Source organism: Oncorhynchus clarkii, chromosome 28, assembly GCF_045791955.1.
Source record: "Oncorhynchus clarkii lewisi isolate Uvic-CL-2024 chromosome 28, UVic_Ocla_1.0, whole genome shotgun sequence".
Classification (NCBI taxonomy): Eukaryota; Metazoa; Chordata; class Actinopteri; order Salmoniformes; family Salmonidae; genus Oncorhynchus; species Oncorhynchus clarkii.
Genome location: NC_092174.1, coordinates 21,626,428 through 21,643,039, shown reverse-complemented (window position 1 = coordinate 21,643,039; position 16,612 = coordinate 21,626,428). Strand labels below are relative to the sequence as shown.

Below are 16,612 nucleotides of genomic sequence, written 5' to 3'. Positions count from 1 at the left end.
CTGTCAGGACAATGCATAGATGGTGGACAATCTATTCCTAGTATTTACGGAATGTCTGTCTCTTACCAACTGAATCCCATTATGAATAGAACTTTGCCGTTTTAAATTATGTATATTATGAAATAAAATAAGCATGTTCCTTTCAATTATCTTATCGATTGATGACCAACCAAGAACATTGTGCATGACTGCAACAGAAGAACCTTATCTCCACCTTAAAACAATCCTGGGTGAACAGGGAGTACAGGAGAGGGCTGAGAACGCACCCTTGTGGGGCCCCAGTGTTGAGGATCAGCGGGGTGGAGATGTTGTTACTAGAGGTCGACCGATTATGATTTTTCAACGCCGATACCGACACCGATTATTGGAGGATCAAAAACACTGATAGCGGTTAATCGGCCGATTGTTTTTATTTATTTGTAATTACAACAATACTGAATGAACACTTATTTTAACTTAATATAATACATCAATAAAATCAATTTAGCCTCAAATAAATAATGAAACATGTTCAATTTGGTTTAAATAATGCAAAAACAAAGTGTTGGAGAGGAAAGTAAAAGTGCAATATGTGCCATGTAAGAAAACTAACGTTTAAGTTCTTTGCTGAGAACATATGAAAGCTGGTGGTTCCTTTTAACATGAGTCTTCAATATTCCCAGGTAAGAAGTTTTAGGTTGTAGTTATTATAGGAATTATAGGACTATTTCTCTCTATACCATTTGTATTTCATATACCTTTGACTATTGGACGTTCTTATAGGCACTTTAGTATTGCTAGTGTACCTTCCGTCCCGCTCCTGACTTTTTCCGTTGCAAAACCAACTAGGTTCGTAATTTTAACAATTTTATTCGTATTTACAGATGGCAGAAAAGTTTGTTATTAAGGCACATGAAAGTTCACATGTTCCAGAAGGAAGTTCTACAAAAAAATTATCTTCAAATACCTATCCTGTGAACTAGTGACGTGTGACATACACCTAGCTTCTTCTTGAAATTAGTCACATATGTCATCACTGTTAATTCAACGATAGATCATTCAACCGCCCCACCCCACAGGGCCTGAAACAGACATTTCCATCTTGTTTATGTAACCCATTTTACTTGTTGAGTAACATGAAATTAAACATTACATGTTTCTCATACTTTTTTTTACCACAGAAATAAATTATAAAATGTTTCCTTCCCACCCAGTGCAAAGTGGTGTATTTTGAACTTTTTCTGTTATAGTCAGGTGGACTGGAGTAGAGTTTGGCTTAGTGTTTTCACCCAGTGAAAAGTGAAAAATCCAACGAGAAGCTGCTTTGCCGTATTACAGCCAGACCACAATGTTTATGTTTATATGTTCATTGATGTTTACTCAAGTCCAGTGAGTAACTTGCTTCATATTCAGACACCAGTTGGATGTCACTCATCCTTAAGCATAAACCAGAAACTCCAGAATAGTGAAATTCAATACTTTGTACATCTCCACTATACCAGGAAACTGACACTAGGTCTAGGCCTATATCTGTCTCTGGTGAAGTAGTGTGTCCTCTTACACACTCAGACATAACAGAGGGGATATAAAGGAGAAGTGAAACAACACAACTGATAATAATGCCAGTAATTACTACAAACATAACTTTTCAAGTGTATCTAGAATGTCTTTCCCAATTTCACACATAGCTGGTTGGATTTGGTTTTAGTGAACTCTCTCAAAAGCTAAAGCCATATTTAGCCCTAGCCCAACAAACAGCAGTGAGGATCTGTAGTGTGAGCCCCAGTGCTATCTATGGGGCGGTGGGTGGAGGGCAGGGGAGGAGGTTTAGTATCATGTAGCTACAGAGACAGTAGGAGGAGGCCAATCATACCATAGCAGATTGTCATTACTGCTTTTCCTGCCATTGCTTAGGATAAGAGTAATGGGATTTGCTGAATTCCACTACACCACTTAGCCTAAAATTGGCTATGAAGAGGCTATAGGACAATATAGGTCAAGTGAGTTTTAGAACCTGCCCACTTAATATGAATTAATCTGCTTGATGTGATTGCAGACACCGGCATGCATACTGCACTCATTCTTCTATAGGCTAATCCTAACCAAAGCCAATATTGATCCCATTGTTAGAATATATTATTGTTTTTAAATGGCAAGAGCCGAACAGCTAGACCCACTTGGTGCTATTTACACAAAATGAACTATCGTTATGGATATTTCAGCTTAGCTGCCTCACTACACCTTTTAATTAGAGTGATACGAGTTGACTTAACAAGGAACCACTGGCCTATTTGCAAATACTTAGTTATCAGGCTAGATGTTGACCTTTGGTCATTACTCCCACAATTCCTCCTGAATATACAGTCATCTTTCTTCCCGAACATGAGCCATCTCAATATCGATAAGTTAGCCTAAGCCAAGGTCCACTCAGAAAAGGGAGCATTGAAGAAGATGTGTTCCCGGCAAGTGTATCTAGGACCTGATGATCTCATAGATATGGTATTTTTTTTTTATGTCTTTTTCAGAAATGTAGTGTTTTCCTGTGATCCAAGCTCATGTTTTTAAAACATGCCCCCTTTTGGTAGGCCCTAAGTGAGATTTTATTGGGGACCCCCTTCACCTTGTGGGCAAAACAATTTCCTGCAATTCTACACACTTTGCTATGACTTATGCCATGTTAATATGACATCTGAGTGACAGTGACTAAAAAAATCAATGGGGCCCCCTGGAGGTCAGGGGCTCTGGGCACGTGCCCTGTGTGCCCGGTCGGTATTCCTTCATGATTACTACAAGTTTAGATACTGTAGCTGGCTAGACTAACTTACATGTCTTATTGAGTGACTGTTAGTAACTGACATAACAAGAGAAAAACTTCTGATGCACAACCAAATTTCAAAACCGCACCTTGTGTATTCTACTATTAAAATTCTAAACAGTAAGTTGAGACCCCAACTGAGTTCCTAAAAATATATACAATGCCTTCGGGAAGTATTCAGACCCTTCAGTTTTTCCACATTTTGTTACATTACAATCTTATTCTTAAATGGATTAAATAAAACAATTGCTCCTCAATCTACACACAATCTACAAACAATGTCATTCAGGGGTATTGTGTTTAGATTGATTAGCAAAAGAACACACAATTTAATCCATTTGACAAGCTACACTATTCACAGCCCTGTGTAATGTTCAATGTCATTGTATTGCTGAACTTTTAAGAACTTAATGTATTTGTATTGTTTTAAAATGTAAAAATAAAAGGAAATGCATAGTTTGAACGTATCTTGTGTTTATTTGTTTTAGCTGTTAGTGATCATTCCCTAAGTGTTAATACATTTGTGTTTACACATTTTTGTTTACATCATTCAGCCTCTATGTATGTGTTATGAATGACCAAAGGGGTCTGACTTTAAATTAAGTATTGCTTCATGCGATATAGAGTCTTTATAGATGTGTTATGAATGAATGTTTCTCACTTCAAACCAAGTATTACCATTCTGCTGATTTATGAACGTTCTCTCATGATCCACATGTTACTGTAGAGTTTGAGAGGTATTCAAAAGGGTTGATGGACCTGCAAAGCTTGTGTGTGTGTGTGTGTGTGTGTGTGTGTGTGTGTGTGTGTGTGTGTGTGTGTGTGTGTGTGTGTCAGAAACAAGATGATTTGGGGTAGTCCAACTTGAGACTACCACACCAGCTATTCCTCTTCTATTCCCATGCTGGAGACCAGGGCTTGATTATAACCTGTTACAATGGTGCCAACATTTTGTTGCTGATCTTTCAGCAGGGGAGTGGGTCAATGTGACTAGGCCCAGCATCGTGCGGTATGGCTCGTTGTTGTTGCGTGCGTGTTTGTGTACTGAGGAACATGTAACTTGGTTCCAGAATAAAATACACTTTCAATTTCTTTAGGTTGGGGGCTTTCATCAAGGTAAGTGTTACTTGGTGTAACGTTGTCCCCAGGCTATTGCACACACAGCACATGTAACCCAGGATATCAACCATTCAAAGTTGTCCTTAGGGGGAGTGACCATAGGAATTACTTTTACTGAGTAAAGTATTTGTCACGGTTACTACTTAAAACAGTCAAAAAGTCATAATTCTGGCTTAACCTTGCCCATTTCCACAATTTATATTGGGGCTCTCGAGTAGAGGTCGACTGATTAATCGGAATGGCCAATTAATTAGGGCCGATTTTAAAGTTTTCATAACATACGGAAATCTGTATTTTTGGGTGCCGATTTGCCAATTAAAAAAAATATATATATATTTATTTTTTATAGGCAAGTAAGTTTATTTAACTAGGCAAGTAAGTTAAGAACACATTCTTATTTTCAATGACAGCCTAGGAACAGTGGATTAACTGCCTCGTTCAGGGGCAGTACAACAGATTTTCACCTTGTCAGCTCGGGGGATTCAATCTTACAACCTTACAGTTAACTAGTCCAACGCAATAACGACCTGCCTCTCTCTCGTTGCACTCCACAAGGAGACTGCCTGTTACGCGAATGCAAGTTAAGTTACTAGCTAGCATTAAACTTATCTTATAAAAAACAATCACTTTCGTGCGTTTTGCCAGCAGCTCTTCGTTGTGCGTCAAGCATTGCGCTGTTTATGACTTCAAGCCTATCAACTCCCGAGATGAGGCTGGTGTAAACGAAGTAAAATGGCTAGCTAGTTAGCGCGCGCTAATAGCGCGCTCACTCGCTCTGAGCCTTCTAGTAGTTGTTCCCCTTGCTCTGCATGGGTAACGCTGCTTCGAGGGTGGCTGTTGTCGTTATGTTCCTGGTTCGAGCCCAGGGAGGAGCGAGGAGAGGGACGGAAGCTATACTCTTACACTGGCAATACTAAAGTGCCTATAAGAACATCTAATAGTCAAAGGTTAATGAAATACAAATGGTATAGAGGGAAATAGTCCTATAATTCCTATAATAACTACAACCTAAAATGTCTTACCTGGGAATATTGAAGACTCATGTCTGGAATATGTTCTCATGTTCTGAGCAAGGAACTGAAACGTTAGCTTTCTTACATAGCACATATTGCACTTTTACTTTCTTCTCCAACACTTTGTTTTTGCATTATTTAAACCAAATTGAACATGTTTCATTATTTACTTGAGGCTAAATTGATTTTATTGATGTATTATATTAAGTTAAAATATGTGTTCATTCAGTATTGTTGTAATTGTCATTATTACAATTTTTTTTTTTTTAATTAAAAATCGTCCGATTAATCGATATCGGCTGTTTTGGTCCTCCAATAATCAGTATCGGTATCGGCATTGAAAATCATAATCGGTCGACCTCTACTCTCGAGTGGCGCAGTGGTCTATCAAGGCACTGCATCCCAGGCTATATCACAACCGTCCGTGATTGGGAGTCCCATAGGGAGGTGCACAATTGGTCCAGCATTGTCCGGGCTGGGGTAGGCCGTCATTGTAAATAAGAATTTCTTCTTAACTGACTTGCCTAGTTAAATAAAGTTAAAAATCTTCTTAAAATTTGATTTTTAAACCTAACACTAACTAATGAAGGCCACGTTTGATTGGTTTGTCCTACAGACTTTCCGTGTATTTGAGCGGAAGTGTCAGGAACGAGATTAGGTGTAGTGTACAGTTAAAGTCGGATGTTTACATACACTTAGGTTGGAGTCATTAAAACTTGTTTTTCAACCCCTACCACAAATTTCTTGTTAACGAACTATAGTTTTGGCAAGTCAGTTAGGACATGTACTTTGTGTATGACACAAGTAATTTTTCCAACAATTGTTTACAGACAGATTATTTCACTTATAATTCACTGTATCACAATTACAGTGGGTCAGAAGTTTACATACACTAAGTTGACTGTGCCTTTAAACAGCTTGGAAAATTCCAGAAAATTATGTCATGGCTTTAGAAGCTTCTGATAGGGTAATTGACATAATTTGAGTCAATTGGAGGTGTACCTGTGGATGTATTCCAAGGCCTACCTTCAAACTCAGTGCCTCTCTGCTTGACATCATGGAAAAATCTAAATAAATCAGCCAAGACCTCCGAAAAATAATTGTACACCTCCACAAGCCTGGTTCAGTATAAACACCATGAGACCACTCAGCTGTCATAGTGCTCAGAAAGGAGACGCGTTCTGTCTCCTAGAGATTAATGTACTTTGGTGCGAAAAGTGCAAATCAATCTCAGAACAACAGCAAAGGACATTGTGAAGATGCTGGAGAAAACAGGTACAAAAGTATCTATATCCACAGTAAAACGAGTCCTATATCGACATAATCTGAAAGGCCGATCAGCAAGGAAGAAGCCACTGCTCCAAAACCGCCATAAAAAAGCCAGACTACGATTTGCAACTGCACATGGGGACAACGATGGTACTGAAACAAAAATAGAACTGTTTGGCCATAATGACCACCGTTATGTTTGGAGGAAAAAGGGGGGGGCTTGCAAGCTGAAGAAGACCACTCTGACCGTGAAGCATGGGGGTGGCAGCATCATGTTGTGGGGGTGCTTTGCTGCAGGACTGCAGGACTCGTGCACTTCACACAATAGATGGCATCATGAGGAAAGAAAATGATGTGGATATATTAAAGCAGCATCTCAAGACATCAGTCAGGAAGTTAAAGCTTGGTTGCAAATGGGTCTTCCAAATGGACAATGACCCCAAGCATACTTCCAATGTTGTGGCAAAATGGCTTGAGGACAACAAAGTCAAGGTATTGGAGTGGCCATTACAAAGCCCTGACCTCAATCCTATAGAAAATTTGTGTGCAGAACTGAAAAAGCCAAAATTCACCCAACTTATTGTGGGAATCTTGTGGAAGGCTACCTGAAATGTTTGACCTAAGTTACACAATTTAAAGGCAATGCTACCAAATACTAATTGAGTGTATGTAAACTTCTGACCCACTGGGAATGTGTGGTGTATGATATACCATTTTGTATCTCCTGAGTCTCTACTTTTAGACAATGTAAAAAACACAATTTTGCTACAAAAGACCAAATCTAGGTGGTCGGTCACATATGGACATGTTGGCCTATAGATGAACTGCACTCTTAGTGTTGTGTGGCCTAATTATTATTGTAAGTACAATGTAATATGTATCTTTATTACTTATTAATATACTTAAAACAGTTTAAATTAAGCTTGTTTTTAGATTTGTAGAACATACTTCTGTGACTGAATTTGGTGTACAGTGTTACAATGACTAATAACAACTTGTCACTGTTCTTAATAATAATTACACAGTTATGATCATGTTGTAAATTGTTTCCTAATATTCTAAGAAACCCTAGGCTTAATCACTGCCTAGTTGATCCTTTTTACATTGTCAGCAGGAACATTTCTACATCGATGCAGTTAGATATAGGTCAGTCAAAGAAATAAATAGATGATTTGGACATAGTCTACTCATTCTCGGCAATTGGTGTTCAGATTGAGAACACAAGAAAGGAGACCAGACCTGTATTTTTCCACCAATAACCCCTTTTTACTCCTCCCAGGGGTTTCCAATGGTTGTGGCGCAACACTCATATGTACTACTGGAGCAGACCTAAGGGAAATTAACAGAACTAACTGTGTGGAGAGCGTGGGATAGTTACAGAACGGTACACTCTGCAGACCAGTTGGTTCCTCACCGTTGAGCCTGACATCCTATTTTATCTAGTAGTTCCTTTTAAAGCCTACGCTGTCTGGTAAAACCCAACCCTTGTTCTCTTTGAGGGGCATTGCTACTTCTGTGATGGTAAGACTTGTTTTTTAATCAATGTTTAAATGTTTCTTTGTTACATTGGGTTCAACATTTGGCCACGGAGCATGTTTGATTTATCTCTGCGTTACATTTGAACAGGAGCTATATTTGGCAAACCTTTTTACAGCATGCTCTTGATGTAGTGTTGATAGAGAAGTAGGCCTGTGGTAGAAAGTGCCTTTGCTGAATTGCTGTGGTCATTTTTATGATTTGGATTTGATGTATGTCCCTCAAAAACACTAAGACAAAATTCGTTTTTTAAAGTAGTACTTTGTAGCATACATATATTTTAGCAGTATGATGAATATAGTCTACTGGGCAGTGTAATATAATGGTCAGTTGGTCACACTCACATTTGCTGAGTTAAACTGAGGACAAGACTAACTAAGTAGCCTTGGCATTCTACCACACTGTGGTATGTCAGGTCAACAGACTCCCAAAGCATTGACGCTGAAGAGGTTAAGACTTGGCTGAAGAGGTTAAGACTTGGCTGAAGAGGTTAAGACTTGGCTGAAGAGGTTAAGACTTGGCTGAAGAGGTTAAGACTTGGCTGAAGAGGTTAAGACCTGGCTGAAGAGGTTAAGACTTGGCTGAAGAGGTTAAGACTTGGCTGAAGAGGTTAAGACTTGGCTGAAGAGGTTAAGACCTGGCTGAAGAGGTTAAGACCTGGTGAGTGTAAAATACTGTAGACAAGTATGACCTGGGAGATGTGAAACTGGTGAAGCTACAAGTTACAACTGTCATATTATGTTGTTTTGCCTGAGGGTCCTGACTTCAGAAGTAGGCTATGTTGTTTGGATTAAGTTCCGGATAAATTCTATAACATTGTACCTACTCAAAAACATCAAAAAGATGTGTCATACAGTACTTGAAAAACAGGTTAAATAGATATAGATCAGCTTAAATATGTTAACTGTGTGTTACTTCATTCCTTTTCCCCCTTAAGGATAAATGGGCATAGTAGCTTTATAATGCCCATATTTCCTGGAAGCCTTTTTTTATTTATTATTTTATATTTAAAAAATGCTGTAATAATACTTGGATAAATTGTATTGTCATGTTGTTGGGTAATTCAATTTAACACATTTTTGCTATAGTGATTTTCTTTGCATTTTCCCATGAAATGATTTTGTTTATAGGATTAACAGTCCTCTGATACAGAGAGTAGCCAAATGTATTTCAAAGAGTAGCCAAATGTATTTCAAAGTGCTCCAAATATAGTGTTTGAGTTGAACAATTTAACATTTGTCACATACTTGAATCGAATGGAAAAATGCAAAATGAAGTTACAAACCAATTTATACTGAGAAGTATTTATATACACTGTGAATTTCCCATGTTCTTGGGTTCATTTTGATTACTGCTCTCTGCACTTGTTGTGCAATGTGCAGTCAATGAGAAGTCAGAGTTTTTTTTACCAACAGTAGAGTCATCTGTTTGTACAATAGCACATTGTTTCAGTGATGGGTTTTCAGGAAAATGCTCATCTAGTTTTCTCTCCTATCTGGAGAGATATCAGCACCACTGGTGCTCAGATAAAAACAAGTGTCCTGAACATTTAGACAGGGAGGCACAAAAGTGACATTTTTCCAGTGATGAAATTGTTTGAAATTGGGAAAAGAACTTAAAGTTTTGCCTCCACTCCCCTCCTTGTCACATGTCTGTTTCACAGCATAGAAACGTTCCTGGATTAGGGGAGAATTAACACAAAGCAAAGACGCCACTTCAGCTGCGGTCTGAAACAAGGGAATCGAGTGAGAAACGGGGCGAAGCCGCACGCCAGCTGCTGCTACTGAAACACACCAGTGTCCAGAAGAAGACAAGTCCCAAAAAGAGACACACAGCAGCACGGACATAGACCACATCGTCACGAAAGAGGAAGAGGTCCCTCCACTTGAAAGCGCCCCCTGACTGAAGCATGGAGGAAAAGCCATTTTCGGTGATTGTGGTGAGTTGGAGTTTTTGTTTGTATTTCTATTCAGTCCCCCCCCCCCCCCCTCCACATTACTGATCTCCTCACACACACCTTGTCAGAGACAGAGTGTTCTTTTTGTCCGATTTGAAATCAGTTCTTCTTGAAGCTACTCACATGAGCAGTATTGTTGTCATTCATGACAAATAGCAGTGTACAGCTGTTGACCATCAGTTGACCCTACGCTCCCCTTATGAGCTCTGTACAGAGATGTTCCAAGGATCAGCTAACTGGAGGTGAATTGAAGAGGCCTATAGGCCTACCTAACAAAATATAGGCTAATTAAATAAAAGCATGTCTACCATTTTTATTGTTGCTAACGATGTTCATTAGAGAAAGTAAATGTAGTTAGAATTCTAGCTAGTTGTAAAAACATTTGTAACATGATTTAATGTGGAGGTCTCATTAGCTGTCACCAGCTACTGCACAGCCAGTGGTGAAGTAAAGTTTGTGTAATTTCCCAAGTTTTGTAGTAATTTACTGTAGACCTACTGTCTACATTTCTTATGTTAATAGTGCCACATTTGTACTGTGTTAGAGAGAATCCAATTAGGAACCGAAAAGGCTATACATTCTGTCCTCCCAAAAATATTTTATAATTTGATCAAAGGAAAATTAAATGATTGTTTCGCACTCAAAATGAAAGATTATTGCATATGAACCAAAGAGCTTGGAAGGTCATTTTGATTATACAATTATTTGGGATAAAGTCAATAAATATCACTTTCATTTGAATGCTCTTTTAGTAGTATTTTGGGTGAATATTTGTTATTTTGGTTCAGCCTATCATTTGAAGACCTACCCTATTTATCGTCGTCAACAAGGTGTTACCTGTACTTGATCGATGTGATTCTACAAGATGCTAGCTTGAATTTCTGAAGTTCCATTTGTCTTTTTATGTATTTTCTATGAGTCTTATGTTTACATAGTTTGTAAGAAACTGGTTTTGACCATCCCTAATCATGCCTTCATCCTTTTCGATGTTTAACTACTGAGAAGATGATTGGCTTCTAAGAAATTCTGGGGATAGTGGCTGGCTATAGTAGTAGTACTGAAGTAACTGGACCTTGTGTGGCTTTACCCAAAAAGGACCCATGTGTCTGTCAAGCAGGTATACTACAGGCTGATTGTTTGACTTGGCCGATGTGGTTCTTGCAGCAGCCACTTCTGTAATTGTCTGGACAGTGTGTCCCTGGCTGTAAATATGCTCAGACCAAGGCCTCAGTAACAACAACATCACATGTTCTTCACAACAACATTTTCCAACTTTAAATTTCACACTGCTGTTAGTAAAACAGGAAAAGAGATAGAGATAGAATGTTAAACCTCTCTTATCTGGACAGGAAAAAAGTAAGGTTGAATGAGTAAGGTCAAACCCTGAGGTCGACCTTGAGGTCCAAACGTGAAGTCAAAGGTAGATAAGAGCCAGAGATCCTCCCCTCCATTTCCCTCCCCTTCTGTGATTGGTTCCCCCATGCTCCAGTCGCAATGGCTGAGTCTGTTGTCTTCTACTGACAGACAGTGATGCTAGTCATTCCACAGGACCGAACCCTTCTCCCGCCATCACTAACTTTCACTGCTTCACTGCCCCGGCTCCCTTGCATACAGTATATTGCATTACATACACTACATTATTAAAAGTATCTACAGTATGTGGACACCTGATCGTCAAACATTTCATGGGCTTTAATATGGAGTTGGTCCGCCCTTTACTGCTATAACAGCCTTCACTCTTCTGGGAAGGACTTGCTTCCATTCAGCCGCAAGTGCATTAGTGAGATCAGGCAATGATGTTGGGTGATTAGGCCTCGCTCGCAGTCGGCATTCCAATTCATCCCAAAGGTGTTTGATGGGGTTGAGGTCAGGGCTCTGTGCAGGCCAGTCAATTTCTTCCACACCGATCTTGACGAACCATTTCTGTATGGACTTTGCTTTGTGTACAAGGGCATTGTCATGCTGGAACAGGAAAGGAGCTTCCCCAAATTGTTGCCACAAAGTTGGAAGCACAGAATTGTCTAGAATGTCATTGTATGCTGTTGCTTTAAGATTTCCCTTCACTTTAAACAAGGGACCTAGCCTGAACCATGAAAACAGCCCCAGATCATTATTCCTCCTACACCAAACTTTACAGTTGGCACTATGCATTGGGGCAGGTAGCGTTCTCCTGGCATCCGCCAAAACCAGATTCGTCCGTCGGACTGCCAGATGGGGAAGCGTGGTTCATCACTCCAGAGAACGCGTTTCCACTGCTCCAGAGTCCAATGGCGGCAAGCTTTACACCACTCCAACCGATGCTTGGCATTGCACATGGTGATCTTAGGCTTTTTACACGCTACGCGCTTCAGCACTCAGCGGCCCCGTTCTGTGAGCTTTTGTGGCCTACCACTTTGCTGCTGAGCCGCTGTTGCTCCTAGACTTTCTACTTCACAGTAACAGCACCTACAGATGACCGGGGCAGCTCTAGCAGGGCAGAAATTTGACAAACTGACTTGTTGAAAAGATGGCATCCTATGACGGTGCCACGTTGAAAGTCACTGAGCTCTTCAGTAAGGCCATTCTACTGCCAATGTATGTCTATGGCAATTGCTTGGCTGTGTTCTCGATTTTATACACTGGTCAGCAACGGTTGTGGCTGAAATAGCTGAATCCACTCATTTGAAGGGGTGTCCACATACTTTTGTATATATAGTGTATATACAGATAGTTATACATAACCTAATTTATGTTTTAGACGTTGTATACTTAATTTCCCTTGCTGCTAAAATTGTTCTTCCTGGTTTTCTATCTATTCAAGCAGAGTATTTATATTGCATGGACAGGCTGGTATCATTTTGCTTGCAATTGTGCTTTAGAAACCCAATTCTGACTCTTTCCAACCTTTCTAAGGAAGGCCTTATCTTTTGAATAGCTCTCTAACATCTTTTATAGCTTTGGGCTCACTTTCCCTGAATTGGCAGCCGGATGAGGTTTTGGCAGACCGTTTTACGAGACAGCTAGATGTCTTTTATGCTTTGAGAGAAGAAATGTTGGGGAAGGGAGTGGGGTGAGGGATTTGCACATTTGTCTGCTCGGCACCTCATTTAGATGTGGTAGGACAATGAGTAGCTTCCTGTCTGACTGCTGCTCTCCTGCTCGTCTCTTGGGAACAGCCAAATGGAGAACACAACTCAAAGCCCCACCTCGAATAGAGCCCGACCAATAAATAAGATTACCAATATTATCGGACGATATTAGCCTTTCACAGAAATATTTATATTGGTCTTTATTCCACAGATGCCAATATTATTATATAATATTATTCCACTTATGCCAATATTATATACAGTTGAAGTCGGACGTTTAAATACACTTAGGTTGGAGTCATTAAAACTTGTTTTTCAACCACTCCACATATTTCTTGTTAACAAACTATTGTTTTGGCAAGTCGGTTAGGACATCTACTTTGTGCATGACACAAGTAATTTTTCCCACAAGTGTTTACAGACAGATTATTTCAACTAATAATTCACTGCATCATAATTCCAGTGGGTCAGAAGTTTACATACACTAAGTTGACTGTGGCTTTAAACAGCTTGGAATATTCCAGAAAATGATGTCATGGCTTTAGAAGCTTCTGATAGGCTAATTGACATAATTTGGAGGTGTACCTGTGGATGTATTTCAAGGCCTACCTTCAAACTCAGTGTCTCTTTGCTTGACATCATGGGAAAATCAAAAGAAATCAGCCATGGCCTCATAAAAAAAATGGTAGACCTCCACAAGTCTGGTTCATCCTTGGGAGCAATTTCCAAACGCCTGAAGGTACCATGTTCATCTGTAGAAACAATAGTATGCAAGTATAACCACCATGGGACCATGCAGCTGTTATAGCGCTCAGAAAGGAGACACGTTCTGTCTCCTAGAGATGAACGTACTTTGGTGTGAAAAGTGCAAATCAAACAGCAAAGGAACTTGTGAAGATTCTGGAGGAAACAGGTACAAAAGTATCTATATCCACAGTAAAACGAGTCCTATATCGACATAACCTAAAAGGCCGCTCAGCAAGGAAGAAGCCACTGCTCCAAAACCGCCATAAAAAAGCCAGACTACGTTTTGCAACTACACATGGGGACAAAGATCATACTTTTTGGAGAAATGATGAAACAAAAATAGAACTGTTTGGCCATAATGACCATTGTTATGTTTGGAGGGAAAAGGGGGAGGCTTGCAAGCTGAAGAACACCATCCCAACTGCGAAGCACTGGGTGGCAGCATCATTTTGTGGGGGTGCTTTGCTGCGGGAGGGACTGGTGCACTTCACAAAATAGATGGCATCATGAGAAAAGAAAATTATGTGGATATATTGAAGCAACATCTCAAGACATCAGTCAGGATGTTAAAGCTTGGTCGCAAATGGGTTTTCCAAATGGACAATGACTCCAAGAATACTTCCAAAGTTGTGGCAAAATGGCTTAAGGACAAGAAAGTCATGGTATCGGAGTGGCCATTACAAAGCTCTGACCTCAATCCTATAGAAAATGTGCGAGCAAGGAGGCCTACATCCCAGACTCAGTTATACCAGCTCTGTCAGGAGGAATGGGCCAAAATTCACCCAACTTATTGTGTGAAGCTTGTGGAAGGCTACCCAAAACGTTTTACCCAAGTTAAACAATTTAAATGCAGCAGTGCTACCAAATACGAATTGAGTGAATGTAAACTTCTGACAAACTGGGAATGCGATGAAAGAAATAAAAAATAATTATCTCTACTATTATTCTGACATTTCACATTCTTAAAATAAAGTGGTGATCCTAACTGACCTAAGACAGTGAATTTTTACTCTGATTAAATGTCAACAATTGTGAAAAACTGAGTTTAAATGTATTTGGCTAAGGTGTATGTAAACTTCCGACTTCAACTGTACATAGAATAAACAAATATGTCTGCTCATTTGAGGTATTTTTAAAAAACATTTTCAATGGTTACCTGAAGAGGGCTCTCTACTAGCTGCTCATTGAACATCATACAGCCCTAGGTCACAATGTGCGAGAGAGAGTAAGCATGTTGGTTTAACAGTGAGTAGTTTATAACAGCCAGCGTATTTGTAAATGAAAAAAAGTACACCAATCAAGCTGCCCTGTCCTCATCACACTCTCCACTTAGTTAACATTAGCAGGCTAGCTAGCCAGCAAGGTTGTTAGCTTAGCTATCTAGCCAGCAATATAGTTAGCTAGCTATCTGTGCTACTTGTGTGCTAACACTGGACTGGTGCCAAAGTGAACACTCGACACAAAAATAATACTGTTACTGTCTAGGCCTATTATGTTAGCTAGTGGGTTTATTTTGTTTGTTTTCCAAAATATGCCATCTTCAAAAAGCAAGACAGTTGGCACAGATCTATCATTCGGGCCATGTGCTAACATGGGAGATAAGTAGCTATCATTAGTTATCTAGTTAAATTAGAATGTGTGACTAAAAGCAGTCCGGCAAGAATTTGCCTGCTTAAACGTTTCCAGTCATCAGCGCATAGCCATTTGCAGTTGAAATGTATAGCCAATATTATGTTGTATTGACAGGGTAATGTACATATGGGTTCTGTGAGAAAACATTGTCGTAATGAACAGCTAGCTTGTGCGTGTCATAATGTACTCATTGCGAGGTTGCCATGAAGTGTTTGTTTACATAACCTTTGACTGTTTTAAACACTGTAGTAAATCTACTCAAGACAAATGCTGCCGTTGACAAGTAGCGGTGACATTACGAACAGCATGTTACTGCATTTCAATGCTTATTTGTGAATTTGTGAACAGTGCAGTTTCAGATTTACTTTGAGACAAAGTTTAATTAATTCAGCCAGCCACCCCTTGTGGTGGTCTAGCACAAACACTTTTGCGAACTTCTTATACAGTGCCACATCTTTAACTTGTACCTAAGAAGGTAAACTAAACAAGTTTTATATTTACTGTTGTATTTATAGAGGATGTAGTTGCTTTTTGGTGGATATCCTGTAAACCACAAATAAAATGTTCATAAATAATGTACAATTTTATATTTTGTTAAATCATAATTTAGAGTATCTGGTAATTAGTGTAAAAGATTATTGTGTAATTTTGTAATATATTTTTTTATAAATTATTTTCACCTCTAAATGACTTTATATCAGCAGATCTAACGGTAATCGGTGACTTTTGCCTTTCTAAAATCGGTATCGGATCCAATAATACCATATCGCTCAGGCTCTAGTCATACAATGGTGACGAGCATGTCAAACGATTTTGAAAAGTGCTTTCTATCATCACTTCGAAAATATATTTTTTTACAAAAATCCCCATGTCGTTGCCTACCTCGTCACCGACGCTAGCTTTAATGTGAGCGGTTTAGAAACGCAATCTGAGGGCTACCAGTCCCAGACGTCCCAATATTTTCAAACATGTTTGATTTTATAGTCACAAAATCTGCAATGCTCTTGTAGTGTGATGTGCAACGACAAGTTTTGAGAACAGTGATCGGCAATAGCCAATGAGACCTCCCAAGAGAAAGAGCCAGTGAGATGATGATCTTGTTTCCCATCACACAGGATGTGTAGACTCTCGAGCAGGAGCGATGATTACTACTATGCGTTTGTACTTGCCTTTAACCAAAGCCAAAGTGTCAAATCGTTACAGCTCTAAAGTTCACAAACAATGTTATTCAATTGAAAAATGTTGGCTAGATATTTGTGACTTGTTTCAGGAAATTAGGCACATTTCCATGTCACTACTTCACAGGAGCGGCATTTGAACGTAAACATTTATTAGAACTACAAAGGTTGTGCTACTTTCAACAACATTGATGCCCTAAATTTAGCAGGCGCTATCGAAAGATCAGTTGGAAAAAGTGATGGTCTACTTTCTGCACACGCCATGTTCAGTGTGAACCGGAGTGACTTGACACAATGCT

The 16,612-nt window shown here is 39.4% G+C and overlaps 1 protein-coding gene across 3 annotated transcripts in view; it reads left to right on the top strand.

Moving 5' to 3' along the window:
* LOC139386479 (sodium- and chloride-dependent glycine transporter 1-like) overlaps nt 1-16,612 on the top strand; it is an 85,943-nt gene that overhangs the window by 8,976 nt on the left and 60,355 nt on the right. The window contains exons 1-2 of one of the 3 annotated variants that reach the window (XM_071132035.1): nt 7,324-7,716; nt 9,395-9,670. The exons of 1 other annotated variant lie outside the window; for it this stretch is intronic. In XM_071132035.1, the coding sequence (XP_070988136.1) occupies nt 9,641-9,670 (30 nt within the window). In that variant the 5' untranslated portion in view covers nt 7,324-7,716; nt 9,395-9,640. Of the gene's footprint in view, nt 1-7,323; nt 7,717-9,394; nt 9,671-16,612 lie in introns of those variants that run through there. One more of the 3 variants, XM_071132034.1, reaches the window with a different exon arrangement.